The sequence below is a fragment of the Balaenoptera acutorostrata genome, chromosome 9 (assembly GCF_949987535.1).
Source record: "Balaenoptera acutorostrata chromosome 9, mBalAcu1.1, whole genome shotgun sequence".
Taxonomy (NCBI): Eukaryota; Metazoa; Chordata; class Mammalia; order Artiodactyla; family Balaenopteridae; genus Balaenoptera; species Balaenoptera acutorostrata.
Window position 1 is genome coordinate 85000304 of NC_080072.1, and position 17557 is coordinate 85017860.

General features: G+C 33.0%; 1 protein-coding gene across 10 annotated transcripts in view; it reads left to right on the forward strand.

The window, feature by feature from the left end:
• Positions 1-17557, forward strand: part of GRIA4 (glutamate ionotropic receptor AMPA type subunit 4) — a 532571-nt gene that overhangs the window by 494315 nt on the left and 20699 nt on the right. For 2 of the 10 annotated variants that reach the window (XR_009009288.1, XM_057553235.1), the window contains exon 15: positions 8186-8224. The exons of the other annotated variants lie outside the window; for them this stretch is intronic. Coding sequence is in view for 1 of the 2 variants with exons in the window: in XM_057553235.1 (XP_057409218.1) it covers positions 8186-8207 (22 nt within the window). In the remaining variant the exon portion in view is untranslated. The remainder of the gene's footprint in view (positions 1-8185; positions 8225-17557) is intronic. 10 annotated transcript variants of the gene reach the window in all.

The following is a 17557-nucleotide window of genomic DNA, read 5'->3' on the forward strand; positions in this document are numbered from 1 at the left end:
CTCTCAGTTACAGAAGGCCAATAAGTATGCTCAGAAATTATCGGTTTATTATGCTTTGACATAGATTCTCCAATTTGTAGGTGATAGAATGATTCCAGGTATATTGATGTTGTTAAACTTAGAATCTATAGATCTTAAAATTAAAAAGGAAAGCAATTATAGGTAAGTGCACCTACAAACTATAAATATCAGTGAGTGAAAAAACTTAAATCTTACTGGCATTACTATTTGTTTTTCTAAGTTACCTTCCAAAGAAAACTTTCAGGTCTTATTGTGAGATAAAAGGGTAAAAACTCTTATGTTTCACTATCTCCCTACTTTGATATTTCTCCTGAATCTTCTTTCCACATGCACAATGCCATTTATTCTACATGAATTTCCTTTTCATCCCTTCTCCAGTACCCTTGGCAATCCAAAACTCTTGTAAAAGCCTTCACTGGTTTAGAAATTTTTAAAGGTTGTTTTAAAATAGACGCTCTAGATGGCATAGCAATGTGATGTAAAGTTTAGATGAAAGAGTAAGTGTATTTTGACTATACTATCAATACTATCAACTTTACTATGCAACTTTAGTATAGATACGTACTATACTATAGTATTTATTATCTAGGAAAGTTGTATACTTTACTATCAAAATAGTAGATTCTTTGGTGTATTATCTATATTACACTAGTTTCTAGACTCTCAACTTTACCATGCAATAAGTAAACTGATAAAGATTGTTTAGAGTAAATCGTAATTTATTTAATACAGATTTACTGACTATTAAATAGTTGTTAAATGAGAAATATCCCTTTTAAAAATATTCATGGTATCTAGTATTTTCAAGTACTTCCAGGAAACAAAGAAGGGGATCATATCTTCAGAATTCTCCTGGCCTTTGTAAAGATTTTTATACTTGACCCTAATGTTTGAAGCACGTTAAAAAACTAGTCTCCTGGGAAATCCCTGGCAGTCCAATGTTTAGGGCTCAGCGCTTTCTCTGCTATGGTCCCGGGTTTGATCCCTGGTCAGGGAACTAAGATCCCACAAGCCACGTGGTGCAGCCAAAAATTTTAAAATAAAATTAAAAAATGAAAAAGGTACTTTCCTATACTTTTATTATTCAATAGGGATAATTCCCATTCAAATTTTGCCTTCTCTAAAGATATTTGTGGAACTGTGCCTAATATAAGACAAATGATCTGTCGTTTAAAAAAAAAAAAAAGTCTTTCAAGAGAAAGCAGTTCCAAAAGAACTTGATCAATGGTTGAAATCTGGGAAAAAATGAGGCCCAGTGGACTTGCTGATGCCCAGTTACAGGAATCTGTGGCAACAGGAGCTACTCCTTTGAAACCAAGCACATCATACTTAGTTTACAACAGGCAACTCAGACCCCCCACGGCAATATCATGGCAGGGGAGAGGAAGTACTAAGAATGGGAATTAGAATAGCACATCTTCATTGGACGTTTTATTTCAGTATTTAACACAATCGCTGGCCTCATAAGACACTTGGCTCAAGTCTAAATCTGTATCAGGGTAAGTAGAGTTCTCTGTAGGCCAAATTATGTTTCTTCAACTTGGGAGTATTTTTTAGGGCAGATGTATTAAATTTAATATTCAAATTCATGTGTGAAAAATATATTATCTGTAAGGAACCACTTTCCTACGTAAAATTTGTGAGACATATTTAGTCATCAGTTCAGGTGTACTTGGAAAGTTTAGAAAGAAGGAGTTTGCTGGATGTTGTGTGTGACAGTAAAGTTGTAGTCTGTTTTTGGTGTTAGTAACAAGTCAATTGTTAGCACTTAATGTAGACACTAGTAAAACTTAAAAGTACAGAAATTTAAAGCTAAGTACTTAATATTACTTAGCAGCACTTGGCCTCAAGTAAATATACTTTTAACTTGTTTTCTGGAAACGAGTTACAGCAGATTAGTACACAAGTATGTTTTTTTCTTTAACTATTATGGGAAGGGAGAGATATGTTTTCATTTATGAATATCCCTCATTTTATTTGGTGCCATATTAAAAGATGCTACAGATAACTTAGTTTTTGTGATCCCATTATGTTTTGGAACATAGTCTGTTGGCCTAGGGATTAGAAAACACACTCATACAAAAATCATTTGCACCTCTCAGCATAAACGCACACAAACATACACAAATCCCCCTGGTTGTGATATGCTTAAACACTTACCCAGTTTGCTATTAGAGATGTGGGTACCAAGTATTTTACATTCACAAACTGAGATGTCACATGGTAAAGGTATCAATGCTAAATGTGTCCCAGGGGAAAATAATCCCCTTTAGAATTCATACATCCCATCTTTCCCTTGCTAGATATTGAGTGCAGTAGGAAACATAAAACTTTCTATTGCCATTTGAAATTTTAGATTTTTCATTTAGCTCTTTCCTGCAGTTAAAAGATGATTAAATTTACAGCTCCCCATGAAAAGGAAAAATATCCTGCATTTTTCTTCATTTCTTTAAGACTCACCAAGCATTATACATTTTCCATTCTCCCCGCTTGTAGAAAGAACAAAATGCCAATATGATTTGCCTTCATTCATTTGCCAATTTATTCAACAGATGGTTGCTGGGTTCCACCTGAGAATTTACCAGAGAGTTTTCAAGTTGTTCATTCTGGAGATGTTTTGTGGTTGCCATAAGTAATACCACTTGAAAGTTTCTAAATTCAGTGTTTAGCTGTATACACCTCCTCTCCATTACACTTAGAAGCTATATTTTAGTAACTTACCTGAGAAAAGTGGATAATTTGTGGCTGTTTTAGTTTATACCACTTCAAAGAGGATTAAATTTAATAAGATAAAACTGCTACAAAAGAAGTTTAACAGTTTAAGCCTTCACAACCTGATTTAACAAGAGATCTAAGTTTAGATCTCAATTTTAACAGTCTATGAAAAGCCAGAATTCCAAGCTGTTGTTCTTTAGTCCCACACAATTGTCCTATAAACAAATACTTTAAGTATAAAGAATCCCCAAAAGAATATCTATATCCTATAAAATTCAAGTTAATTCAGTTGCAACACACAACTAATGTGAGTGCAGAACCTATAGCCAACCAAGTCAAGCAGCCTTGACCTACCCATGCCACGTGTATTTAGGAAACATAAAGTTGTATCTAAGGACAAAGTTCATAATCTGATATGTAATAAATGTGCTGTAGATGAACTTATCCCTATATTAGTAGTGTATTTAAGTGTTTCCTCTTGATATATGTCTAATAGCTGGACAGGTTCCATATTATGTCACTCATCTTTACACATCATCTCACTACAAGGATTGGTTTCCAGAAGTAATTGCAGTGCTAGGGCTCAGGTTATAAAGGGGACACAAAGGAACAACAAAGCAAGTGAAAAGGGGTCTGTTCGGCCAAGATAACATCAGCAAAGATGGGGCTGGTTTATTATTCATATTTAAGAGAAGGAAGATAGAATAGTTTGGCAGTCATTTGGAATGAACTGGGAAATAGTAAAGACCCTGGTTTAGAATTATATTCTGTTTTAATTTAAGTAGGGATAAGAAACTGTAGCTCATTTATTTAAATGTTTGTTTCTCCCCAAAAATCAGTCCTATAATTCTTGTTTTCAGAATGAAATAACATACATTTGAAATAGCTTTGCCACAAACATAGTATCATACACACCTGGCAACACCTGAATAGAAAGTCACCATTCAAGTCTCCAAAATACCTAGCCTGGCCACAGGTCTTCTCAGAAATGGGCATTATATTGATTATGAGAACATTTTAAAAATAATAATCATAAAAACAAAAGTTAGAAATACTGTGAATACATTGTTTATCCTCCTTAATACCAGAAATAGCTTTTTCATGATTAAAAGTAGTTTATTTTAAATGGACAGATTCCAAACTTTCTGAAAACCTAAAATTCACTGTTAGGACTCATTCACAGAAGGAAATACACTTTCAGAAACTTTGTAAAGCCATTTCAATATGTTTCTTTACTGTCACACAACTCAACAATGAAAAAAACATTAAAGGCATAAAAACATTCTTAGCATTAATTCTGCCTTTCAAAGTATACAATACCAAAATGTGGAAGAAATCTATCACTGTAAATACTATTGACCAAAGTCATGACATCATATTGAAATAATCTAGATTTTATTTATCTTAACTTTTTCTCTAGGGTACTCAATGAAGAAATTAATACACAAATATTTCTTACAGAAATGTTAAAAATTCAATCTCTTTTCTCTAAGTGTTAACTATTTGGGAGTTTGCCAAAATAAAAATCAAATTGGAGTCAATCAAACAAATGTGACACAAGCAACTCACTTTCAAAGACAACGTAAGAGTACATGGACCCTCTCCATTGTTGCTTCACTACACAAAAGATTATATAAAAACTGTCAAGAACTACCTGCAAGGCCTCTGCTATTATAGAAGCCTAGTTTTTTCATATTTGGAGCTGACAGATTTGCAACTTCTGAACATCCTTTTTGATATAGTAACAGGCCAGAATCCTGTTAGTAACTAAGAGAAGACATCATCAGACACCCGGTCCCTAGTTTCCTCTCTTTTCAGGAATTTGCAACTAGGACCACAAAAAAAGTATTATCAACAAGTACAGCTGCTCTACGTTGCTAATACCTTTAGCATGAAAAGTAAATTTAAAAAATAAAAAGAATGAGAAATAAAAAACTTAAAATTAAACCAAGTATCCAGAACCCTAAATCAATGCCCTAACTTTTGGCTTATATTTGAGGCTAGGCTAATTAGAGGTAAATAGAAGTAAATGGGATCCAAGAAAAACTGACCTGATTGTCTTCCAGAGTAAAAATGAAGGTCATAGACTAAAAAAAAAAAGAATTACTTTCTATGAAATGATATAGCAATGATAATATCATATAATGCAAAGAATCAGTTAATCTATTATTTAATTAATGTGCTTTTTAATTTGTTCACTTTTAAGACATAATGTTTAAATTTAGCTTAACATAGAGCTCTAAAAATTGCTGAGCAATGTATTTCTAAAGTGAAACGATAATAGTAGCAGTACAGCATTATAGCTTTCAAACCACTTCCACATATATATATTTTTTAGTTGCTCCTTTTAACCCTTTTATGATGTCATTTTGTTACAGAGGAAGACATTATAAATTAGAGATGTTAAGTGACTTGCCCACAGTCCCACACAGCTGAGATTGGAATGGAGATCTTCTGACTCTCTCCTCCAGTGCTCTTATAGGAAAAGAACAAAAAAAGAAAAAAAACTTATTAGTATAAATATAGTTTACTTTGAAAACTTACTGAACAAGTTCTATGATTATTCCATGCTGCAGTTTCAGCAACATTGATAATTTCAAGGCATATTGAAAATATCCATATAAGAGCTCAAGAAACTATAAAGTTTAATTCATATTAAAAACTAAATAAACTCTTGATAAGTTAAAGAAATTACACAGAGGTAGATTTCGGGTCAACACAAAGAAAGATTTTACAACAATTAAAACTGGTCCAAAACATGGGGGGAAATTGGCTATGATTCTCGACATCAGAGTTGTTCAAAGAGAAGTAGAAGGGATTCTCACATCTCTTAGAGAGTACTGTGACAGTGACATCAAAATTCCCTTCTCACTTTGAGAGTCTGAGATTCTGAGTCATGCCCTGAACTGTCTTTAGCAAAACAACCAAAGAATTCTCTTATACCTCTTTGAAGTTGTGGACACCTAATAACACTGGGGTAAAATTCATCCCCAGAACCTCCGTAGAAGCTCATCAGGTTTTGGAATTAAGTAATTCACTAATTAAGTAAATAGCTGCTTTTATCATAGTCTGTCTACATTGTGAAATGGAAAAGTATTTAAGGAAAGCACTTCTCTGAGAGAACCACAGAGCTAGAGATAGACACAGTTCTTGTATACTTATATAGAGAGAGATTTAAAATTATATACTGACATCAAATTTTTGGCAATCTACAAATCTGACAAAATTCTTTGGATTATATAAAAGTGGGAATAAAACAGCTAAAGTGATGCACATACATGTAGAAGGACTTACTTTGGTTTTTTAAGAATAAAACATATATTTCCATATCTAGATATGATAAAAATTGATCTATGAAATGTGGTATCCCGTGGTGGTTCAATATGTAATACTTGAGAGGGTTGATTTTTAAGAGCACCATAATAGCTCCAACAATATTAGTACTACTTAATTTCTTTTTTATTTTTCCCTTCGTTATAAATAGCAATCAGTTTATGCCCTGAAGCATGAAGACTGTACAGACAGAAGTATGAAGACTGTACAACCACTGTAATTGTAACCAAGCCCGGCAGTGTACCTACAGTTGTTCTTATTCATAGATTCTCAGATCATTTCAGAATATAAAGATAATTCCGTCAAAAACTCTATCGGATAAGTGGGTTCCATGGATGAAGTAGGTGTTTCATAAAATATAATTTACTCTTTTTTCCTATTTATAGCACAGCTTTATGATTTTTGAATATATCTGTTTCAGAAAAAAAGGAAAGTCTCTATATCTGTATATATTCTTTAGAATTTATAGAGTATAGTGGATAAAGCCTGGTGTGTCAAAATAGCCATTCTTAGAATATTCATTAAATATATGAAGTTAAAGTTTCCAAGGAAGAACATGAGAAAAAAACATGTATATTTGTAGTTGGAGGAGTTTTATTGTGCCATATTTATATCATGTAACATTAAGGTGATTAAAGTTCATAGGATGAATCCAACACTAAATAAATTGTAACAGTAATAGATGTGTAATATAGAATCTGCCATACAGTGTTTTTTCCCTGCACATTTTCATAATAGCCACTTGAGTAATGACTACAACATCCTTCATTTTGACGTCTCTGGGATATACTGTGACAACCTGACGTTCCAAAAGTACATCCATTTTCTCACTTGATGTCATTTTACTTGATAAAGAATCTTAATAAGTTACCCAAAGTTAAATAACAATAGCACATGATCTTGTATGGGTTCAGGCTCATTCTTGGTCTCCACTTTCCTCCATGTCTCACAGAATTCAATCAACTGTCTGGTATTTGATTTTTTTTTTTTTTTATGGGAGCTGGTCACTATCTTTGAAATTATGCCAAGGGGTATCTAGGAATTGACGCTAAGGTCAGTTAATTAGACATTGGTGTCTAAAGAGATAAGGTCATTCAAGTAAGAAAAGACCATATCATGTATAACAGACTTACTTTGCTCTACAGCAGAAACTAATGCAACATTGTAAATCAACTAAATTCCAGTAAATAAAAGACCATATCAGAGACCATATAAATAAAAAGGAAATAAAATTTAATAAGTACTCTACTACATACCAAGCACATGTATATGAATATATTTTCCCCCACAACCCCTTGACATTCGTTCTACTATCTTCATCTGGACAGATGATGTTGCTGAAATTCAAGTCAAAGAGCTGAGAAATGACAGAACTGGAATAGGAGCCCATTATTGTATAATTCCCAAATCCATGCTTGTTTCAATATGCTGCCTTGTTTCTCTCCAAAGACACTGAGAGTCCTAGTTAGATAGAGACACATTAAGAGAAAAAAAAAAAAATCCCTTCTTTATCTAACTTATGATTCCCTGTTTTGAAAAAACAAAGCACATAGCTTCTTATCATACGCATGCCCCAGACTTTTTCCGAATGTTCCCATCTAATGACCTATTAGTGTTTTTTTTTCACTTTTACAATAATTCTTGTTCATACTAGATTTAGTACTGCTTCAAACATGGTGTTGCCTGTAGCACTATCATTTTACCCTCAAAAGACATGAAGAACATCAGGGAAATGCATTGAAACATCACAGTATGCCTCTCTCTACATTGGGAACTTTAGGTACTCCCCATGGTATACACTCCAGCTGATGAAAATTACCCAATCAATGCCCTTCCATAAATTACTCTGCTCTAAGTCAGTCTTCAGCTTATTGAAGCTCTAATAAAATAGACTGACTAAAGAGCAGACAATTTTGTCTGCCTTACACAGCTAATGTTCATTCCCCTTTGGCTTAATCCTTAAATGTATTTTAAATTCAATTCAATGAATGCCCCAGTATATCAGACAGTTGGTAGTGTCTTGTGAGACCTGAGGAAGGGATCAGCCAGAACTGAACTTGACTTTAATACAAGACCATGTTCTATTATTGTTTAACTTTGGGTATTTCTCCCCTAGGAGGAGGACTGAGGAGAACTAACCAGCTCCAGGACCAAGGTAAGAGGGGAGTTTTCTTTCAAAAGAATGGGTTCCATTTATTTGAAGGAAACCCCTCCCCCACCTATTTTTAATCCCTTTTTCTTTATACATTTATATTTCTTAACCCAACAGGATTAGGAAAGCAGCTTGCCACCTGTGCATAATAGTTATTTGAATATCCACTTACAAATGTAATACCAGGAAAAAAATGAAAACCTTCACACAAGTCTTATCAGTTATATGTTAAGGTTTTCCATCATCATTAAATATCAGTGCCAGTTTTCCATTAAGGATTAGATTCTCACATAGACCTTAGGAAATTGTCATCAGTTGTTAATTTCACTACATGTAAAATATGGATAGTAACTGACAATCAAACCATAATGGATAATGAGGTTACAAAAATATTAAAAGTAAAATACAAAGTATTTCTATAGAAAATATATCATTAAGAAAAATTTTTATTAAAATAAGAAGCTGATATAATTTAAATGATACATAATTTGAAATATGGTCAGTTAGACTTTTGGTGTGAAGTAGTATAGGATTAATGAAATTTTTAAGGTACCCTATGAAAACTGTGGTTAGAAAAATAAGAGGAAAAGGAGGTAATATTGTCTTGAGCAGTACTTCTCCATGCTTATAGAAGCACTTCCCAGGCCTTTTACATTGCTTTTAATGGTTTCCAGTGTTACCTCTCACATTTTATGTTGTTGTCCATGGACATCATCAGTATTCCCTGCCTTTGGTACTCTATTTCAAATTGGTCCTTCCATAGGGGAGAAATCCAAAGTGGAAACAAGTGAGAGAATTTACAAAGCATCCAGAATTTGAGATATTTGAAGAAATCATATGGATTATGGAGGGATCAGCTTCCAGATTCTATCCAGCAATAGTTTTTTGTTATTGTCGCTCTTCAAGGAGGCTACATCTTAATGTGACTCAAACGGATTTTAGGAAAGATTTAGGATCATGTAACTGAGACAGTTGGGGATCAAGAAGAAGGAAATTTTAGGAAGGAGAAGAAATGTGCCAAAAGAATGAGAATTCAGGCAATGAGTTGACAGTAAATAATCATCATCTTACAGAAACACAGTTTTTGCTCTGTTACAAATGTGTTTAGAATCTTGGCCTTACCTTAAAATTGGATTGTTGGGGTTTTTAATGAAAGAAAATCATTTCAGAAGGATATATTTTTGTTAAAGATTGCTGTCTTCTGAGTAGGAGCCATAGTAGTCATGTGATTAGGAACTTACATGAGAGCACACATACAAACTAGAAATTTGATTTTAATGCCAACGTATACTATTTATGTAGATAATGATATTGCAATGGTCACCAAATCCAGAAACCTAATTACTGAACTTTCAGCAGATAATGCATTTTACCAGAAGTCAGATAGAACCTAACTTTGAGTTTCTCACTGACTGACTCCTTTAGTGAAAGGTATAGGCTATATTAGAGGCACATTATTCATTCCTAAGCAAAAAAAAAAAAAAGTCATAATATTTTTAGTGGGCTATTTATGTGTTAAAATTGGACATCCACACAGACATTAGTTATGTCAGGCAGATCTGTTGTGTACTTTGAATTCTTATGAAATATATCATGATAATCTCATTCTGAGAAAGAATTGTTGGTGGTTCTGCAGTGACTTCTAGTTCTTTTGGATAACCTGAAATTGAGATAAAACATCATTTTTTCTTGTTTAGTCGCTCAGTAAAGTGAAAAATATTGATCTCATATTAACTGCATTCCATTTATTAAATATATTAAAAATAATTAATGAAAGTGCCCAAACTGGTAGTTTAAAAAGTATCCAACCTGATGAGGAGCTAATAGCTAAAAGACTGTTTGATATGTTCTAGTATTAACCCCAATAAGAACAACTGTAGGCAAGACTTAATAATTTAAACTTTTTGTCATTTCTTCCTATTTAAATTTTAATAAAAATAAGTGAGAGAAGATGTTTCTGTTTGAAATATGATTATGAGCCCTGTTGCTCTCAAAGATAAGAGATTTGTGTTTCACTTAGAATGGCATAAACTTAAAATATTTATAGACACGTATTTAGAATACTTAGTCTTCAGCTATTTTCAGAGAATAACAGAAAAGTCACATGCTCTCCTAGTTATGAGCCCCCCTTTGTATGGCAAGTTCAGATAGCTTCCTTTCAAGATCCCATTAGCTTATAATCTCTATTTCTCTAAGACCTATTTTTATCAATCAATTTCCTTTTTCTGTTTGTGCCATTCTCCCACCTAACCAAAATCCAACCCAAAAGTTAAGGTAGATGAAACAAGATCAATTAAAAGACATTTTAAGTTATGTATTTTGAGTTATGTTTAAAGGTTAGTCTATTACTAATGAACCTGCAACCTTAAATGAAAGAGAAAAATTAAAACTTTAATATTTTCTCTCAAGAATTTGATAGGAAATTTAAAGTATTTGTATATAAAGGTTAAGTAGATGTATTTAGTGAATTAAATACACTATTTATATATACAATAAAATAAATCTTAAGTTAAAACAAATACAGTTGACCTTTAAAATCTGTTTAAGATAAATGAAATTTTTAATTTCTAAAATGTGCTGAATTATATTGTTCTAGGTAGTAAAAAAATATCTAAAGGTAGTATGTTTTATTTGCTACACTAAAATAGATTAGAACTGATCTATAAAATTACCAGTATCTGTGATTTTTATCTTTGGGTTTAGTTGAAAGTATCAGATTTCCCTTGATATTCACAAACAAACTTGTATTTGATTTTATCTTTTAGTATTCTTTGGCTACACAAACTGAGCTGGTGATCTCTTTAACTATCTATAATATGGAATACCTTCTTAGATTATTTTGTTTATACAATGGACAAAATTGCTTGCCATTATTCGTTAAGATGGCTAGTGTCAGTAATTTTTTATGTCCTCCTTGCCAATATTTAATAGACAGTTTTGAAGCCTTTTGCTTTATTTTGTTTTATTTTATTTTTTGTGTGTGTTTTAAAACACTCTTCATACCAGATTTTCCCAAAATTCATTAGGTTCCATGGTTGATTCTCTTTTGTTGTCTAACACACTATACTCTCACTTTAGTAGGTTGCTTGAAAAGTAGCACCTTAAGTTAACTCACTGAGATATCAATTCTGCATTTAGTTATTGAATGCCTACTATATTTCTTGCCCTGCATTAGGACTGAGAATGGTATAAAGTACCATAAGACACAGCTGCTGTCCTCCAAGAAGGAGAAAAAATGGTACAACTAACATTGTAAAGGAATGTATGACTCATAGCAAATGTGAGTGCTCCTGAAAATAAATAGATAATTTAAAGAAGCAGGAGATAATTAGAATCTAGAATATTTGGGAAAGACCTGATAAAATAGGTTCGAATGTAATAGCTGATAAATATTAATTGAATGAATAAGTCAATGAGTGATTACTGGAAAATGATAAGAATTTAGAAAAGCTAAGAGGAAAAAAAAAAAAAAAAGGAATTCCTGGTAAACTTTCTATCGTGAGACTGGAATTGATTCTGCATAAAACATATTTGGGACTATAAGGAAACAAGACTGGCTGGAGGCAGAGAAGTTCTGTTTGGGGAACTAGGGGTGTTAAGAGGCTGGGCTACTGTGTTAGACAGACCCAGGTTTTATTTCCATCTTTGCCATTTACTAGCCATGTGGATTCAATGAGGATTCAGTGAGAATACAGCAAACTTGACACAGAGTCTGGCTCAACAAAATATAATGAAATTATATTTTAAAGATATATGTAAACTGAATTGTTAGGAAGCCTTGAATACCAGAAAAACGAGAATAGAATAGTAACTTGGAGGCAATCGGGAATCACTGAAGGTTTTTGACAAAGCACTACAAACAAGCAGAGAAGCAAGGTTATTCTGACTCTGAGGATCTGAGAATAGATTGAGAGAGTCAGTGGATCTTGTCTCAGGTGATAAAGGCTTTGATAAGGCGATGACAGTGTAATAGAAATGAAAATATAAATTTAGGAGACACTTTTCAGAAAAACAGTTCTTAATGGATAATTGGTTATAGGAAAGGAGGGAAAATGAGAATTCAAAGATGAGATTGAGTTTCTGTGACCTTGTAATTCACTATACTGAAGCTTTATTATGATGTTGTTCTTGGAGATCCAAGATTAGGTATCATAAAAGATTATCACTTAAATCATTAAGAACCTTGTATGTATCAAAATAAACCTATCTAATTTTAACCATGAGAGAAAATAAATGTTACCATCTAATGAAATCAAGTCATCATTTAGGCTGTTAGTATTGCTTTTTAAAGAAAGTCATCTACTATACTTCCTTCTTGGATATTTAGGAAGGATCAGTTCAGTTGACAAGATCACTTACCTTTGAAGATTTATCTCAGCTCAAGGAGTATTTAGCCAGAGAGAACAGGAGTTGCCAACTTCCTAGTGCAGGGAATATGAGTCAAAGCTTAATCAAGGGGTAACCCCTACCAAGCCTGAAAAACTTCTCAGGAAAAAGAAAAGTTTCCTTAGAGAGCCATAGGAGGGATGAGCAAATAGTTTAACTACACAAGAAAGGAAGACAGGAACAAAGATATCATAGTACTGTGGAGAAGAGCACTGGACTAGAAGGCAGAAGACCTGTGTCCCAGCTGGGCTTTGTTGAGCAAGTCACCTAACTTTCATTAGACCCCAGTGACCACATCTGTAAAATGAGAAAGTTGGAGACAACCTCTAAACCACATTTTGACTCAAATATTGTAGGATTCTAGTTCTTCAAAGCAATCGATGGACATTTTAAAAATCAGCAAAGGATGGAAAAAGGAAACATGGTCATGGTTCATGGAATGGTTTAGAATTCTGGAAATTGTGTAAAGAGAATAAGGAGAATGGTCTAGGAGATGAAAAAATCTAAAGTCAGGGATGGGGCAGAGTGCACACAGCAAATGACAGTCCAGGCAAAGCATTTTTGTGAAAGACCTAGTATTTTTTAAATTTTATTTTAGAATGATGATAATCACAACTTAAAAAGTGAATGATATCTAGAGATAACTTGAAGCACTTCACAATCTTGGTAGTTGTGACTTCACCTTGAAATAAAGCCCTCTTTTGTACAATTTGATCACAGATAATGATAACAATTGGGTGGTTTAGGGCAGGGACTTTATCCCATATAATCTCAAATAGCACATTCAAAGGTCACCACAAATAAAATAAAATTTACATTATTTAATATGATTAATTTATATTTTCTTAATACTATGTAAGGGTAAATAAAAATATCTTTTGACAGTTTTTTTTTAAATTTTTATTGATTTAACAGACAGTCCTTTAAAAAAACCCATATATCATGTGCTTGCAGAATGATCACAAATTGAGTTAATACCTTGGAAATTCTTTCTTGCCAAATCACAGTCTTCAAACCTCTTCTCTATTAAAATTCTGGAGCCACCATGGGTCATAGAAATATTTTTACTTCTCTTACCTTTAATAGGTATACTTGAAAATCGTCATTAATTAATTTTAAAATAGATTTATTAGAATTGTCAGAGAGGGTTAGATACCCTTCCTCTACCCTGGCTGGTCTAAGAATTAAATTGATATGAGACAAATTAACAGGAGAAAAATCAAACAAAAGATTAATAACATATATACATGGGAGAGACCCAGGAAAACTGACTAACTTGCCAAAATGGCCCAAACCCTCACCTTAAATACAATCTTCAGCTAAAGACAAAAGAGGATGTTGGAAGTAGTGGTTTGGGACCTCAAAGGGGGAGGAAGACAATTCACATAGAGATGGAAAAGCAAATATTTGGCAAACAAATGCTTGGGTCATGTGGAGACCGTGGTACACTGAGTGGGCTCTGATCTCTAAGGATACCCCCACCACACCTGGTCCATATTCTTTGCAGATTTCTCTGGTGATAGCTCTATTCCTATAACAGGCCCTCTATCTAAATTCTTAAGGCAGTTAGCAAGAAGGTCAAAGTTTCTTCCTGAGTCTTTTGGGCCTTGATTGTTTTCACCTTGAAATAATTCACATGCCAGATACATTTTGGGGTGGCAGATTTTGTTCCCCTACAGTCTCACCTTTGAAACTTCTAGAAGTTTCACAGTCCAGAAGTTGAATAGATATATTGCTTTATATCTCATCCAATCAGTCTCATAGCCCTGACAGTAAGTCAGTTCATTTCTGGAGGCTGTGATGCAGGTAGGCTCTCAAAGTTAGGCCTATAGGGTGCAAGCAATCAGATATTTAATAAGAGGTATTTGTGTGGGGACAAAATAAAAACAAAGGTTAATGATTGGAGCAAATTCTAAACCCGGTGTCTGAGTCCTGAGAGCTGCCAATCAAGATTCCTAGATATCAGGGTCAAAGCATCTTTTACAGTTTGAAATGTCTTCAGTGATGTCATTGGGTGTTCAGGTAAACTTTACAAGAAGCTTACACAGCAACAGTCAAGAGGTTTGTCTAAATATAGGCAATTATGGTGATCTCTCTAAAGTGTATAACAAGTTGTTCAGCTTCAGTTTGCAGGGCTTCAGGAAAAGGGCAGCTTTAGTTCTCAATGATTCCAAGTGAAAAGGAGCAGCAGAAGAAAAATTGGAAACATTAGTTTGAAGAGCTGTAGCCAAATATTTGAGGAAACTATATGAATTCAGGATCCAGTCCAGTTTGCAGGACTTGATCTATATATATAGATTATAATTTCTGCTGAAACACACATTTTTTTCTCTAAAAATTACCCTCACTTCTATCAAAGAAAACCAAATTAAGACTAATTTGTTCGCAAAATAAGTTTAGTGTCATTAAACTTGGCCTGATTATTTACCTAAGTCCAGCAAGAATAGTAATTGACCATATCATCTCTTTTAAATCTGCTTTACTGGAATTTTTCAAAGGAATCTCCAGATTGAACTTTTAAATGCCTCTCATACCATGAAACCATGCCAAGGACTTGACATCAGATTTACCTGTAATATATATAGATTTGGGTGAATTCTTCTCTTCTTGATGTCCCAAAAATATCCTGAGGTTCTTGTGCCTGCCAGGAAATGACCTTCCTTACTCACCTGGTAAGGCTGCTGGGAACCCTGTAAGAAAGGTACCAGGCTGTTTTTCCGAAGGGCTTTATGGCTTCATAAAGTCAATCTTAGTTCCTTAAAGCTGTCTGGTCATATCTGATTCTATGCATATTCTCAAAGATGACATTCCAGTCAAAGCCTTGGTAATATAACCAATGTTTCCAATTGTGTTCTAACACAAGGAGAATAGATTCTTAGTGAACATGTGTAAATAAATATATTGCCATGAAAATAAGAATACTCACTAAGAGTTTCCAAATTCTGGAGGGATCAGGTAGGAAGAAAAAGTTGTTTCAATTCTATTTACAAAGGTATAATTTACCAAATTGCTATAAGCTATCGTTAATATAAGAGGAAATATTTATTTTTATCTGGAAAGCAAAGATTAAAAAGCCAGTAATATTTCAGACAAAAAGTCATAAAAATTATAAATCATATTCATCAGTTCATTCAGTCCCATACAATTATTCTTATTGATCTTGATCTTTTATTAGCAGTTTTATGAAGCCATTAGGTTTTTCATTAGAATTCTATAATTTCTCACTAGTTTAGTGGTATGATCTGCAAGTTATCAGAAACTTATATTTGTCCAAAAATCCTTCCTATGAATCATCTTGAAGATCTTCATTTTGTAAAAGCATTTTAGTAAAACAATAACTGTCTATAAATGACAAAAGACAAATTAAAGATCTGATTGCAATGCAATTGATGAGGAAATTTGGCTATTTCTGTGACATACAACATTTTAAGATAACTAGAAAAATGATAACATACCAGGACATATCTGAATTTTAGGAATTTCATATAACTTCTAGAACGTTTATATTAATAAAATTTACCCATACAATATAACCTAAGAAGGTTTATCATTTCTCATTTGACAATGCTTCCCATGTAATTTGACATACCATGTTTGTTAGTTTAATATCTCTCTTTGAGATTTTTCAGGGGCCCTCTGAAACATCCCAAAGTTAGCTGGAGGTCAAAAGGACTTTATTTAGAATTTTGATTTAGGAAAGTTTGTCAAAGATATCAAAAGGTTTTAAAACACTTGGTCAAATAGGATTATAGGTTACTGTGAAGCAATACTTATTCACTTAATCAAAGTGACAATAAAAGATTTCAAAAGTAAATACAGAAAGTTACAACAGGTTACTTGAAAGGTAAGAAATTTTACAATCTGTTATCAAAGTAGATGAATATTCCAAGAAAACTTTGTCTTCCTAAAAGAGAGAGAAAACCAAATTATAATTTTGCACCAGCTTACTTTTAACATTAGAATTAATTCACTCAATTAAATTTATTTTAATCTTAACCAGTCCTGACCAAGTACAAAACACTTCACATGGTTTCTTTTCCACAAATCTTCTATAACTTCCTTTTTCACCTTCAGATTTTGTCCTGTGATTTCTCTTTTACTCTCTCCCTCTTTTTTTAACCCCTCTTTAGGAAAAAATTACTTTTTTCCCTTAACAAAAAGCATTTCCACTCATACCTTTTTTCTCCTTACATATGAAGATGTTTTCCTTATTAGTTTTAGTAGTTTTAATTATATAGATTAATTAGAATTTATAACCCTTAGAAACCTTAATTTCTACTGAAAACTAAGAAGTAAGCAACTGTAAACTGTTATACCAGTATTTCCTTGAGTGATAAAATAGTTCTTTTTCTCAGCTAGTTATTAACCGACTATATACAAAGTTCTGGAATTTGTTGAAAATTCTCAGTTTTCCTGCTAATCTCCTTTAGCTGCCTTTATGTGGGGATGGGGAGGGGACGGGGGGGACATCATTAAACCACAAAAGTAAAATCCCATGTGATATTTGCTCATGTCTACCTATCTCATCTTGTATGTGGGATGGACTTCCATGTACGCAAAACTTGTTACAATACTGACAATATGGCCATCATTTAAATATCAGAATGAATAATCTATACAGAGTTGGTTATTATTTATTTTTCATGAAATTACTATTTTCTTATTAGAGTGGCCCTAGAAAAACTTCTGCATATATTTACCTGCTGCTTAACAAAATTTAAATCAAATGAGTTTTCCAGTCTGGAATTTTAGTTTGATTTCAAAAGAAAGATAGAGTGAATATGTTATATGATGGAAGATTTGTTTTAATTGCCTTTTAAAAAATTACTGCACAACATTGAAAAAGACTTTTTTCTTAGAGTGTCTAATGTTTGTTTGGAAGAGAGCAAAGCTGCCAGCCATGGAATCTCTTTTTCTAAAAACAGAGCTATATTCATATTTTTTTAATCA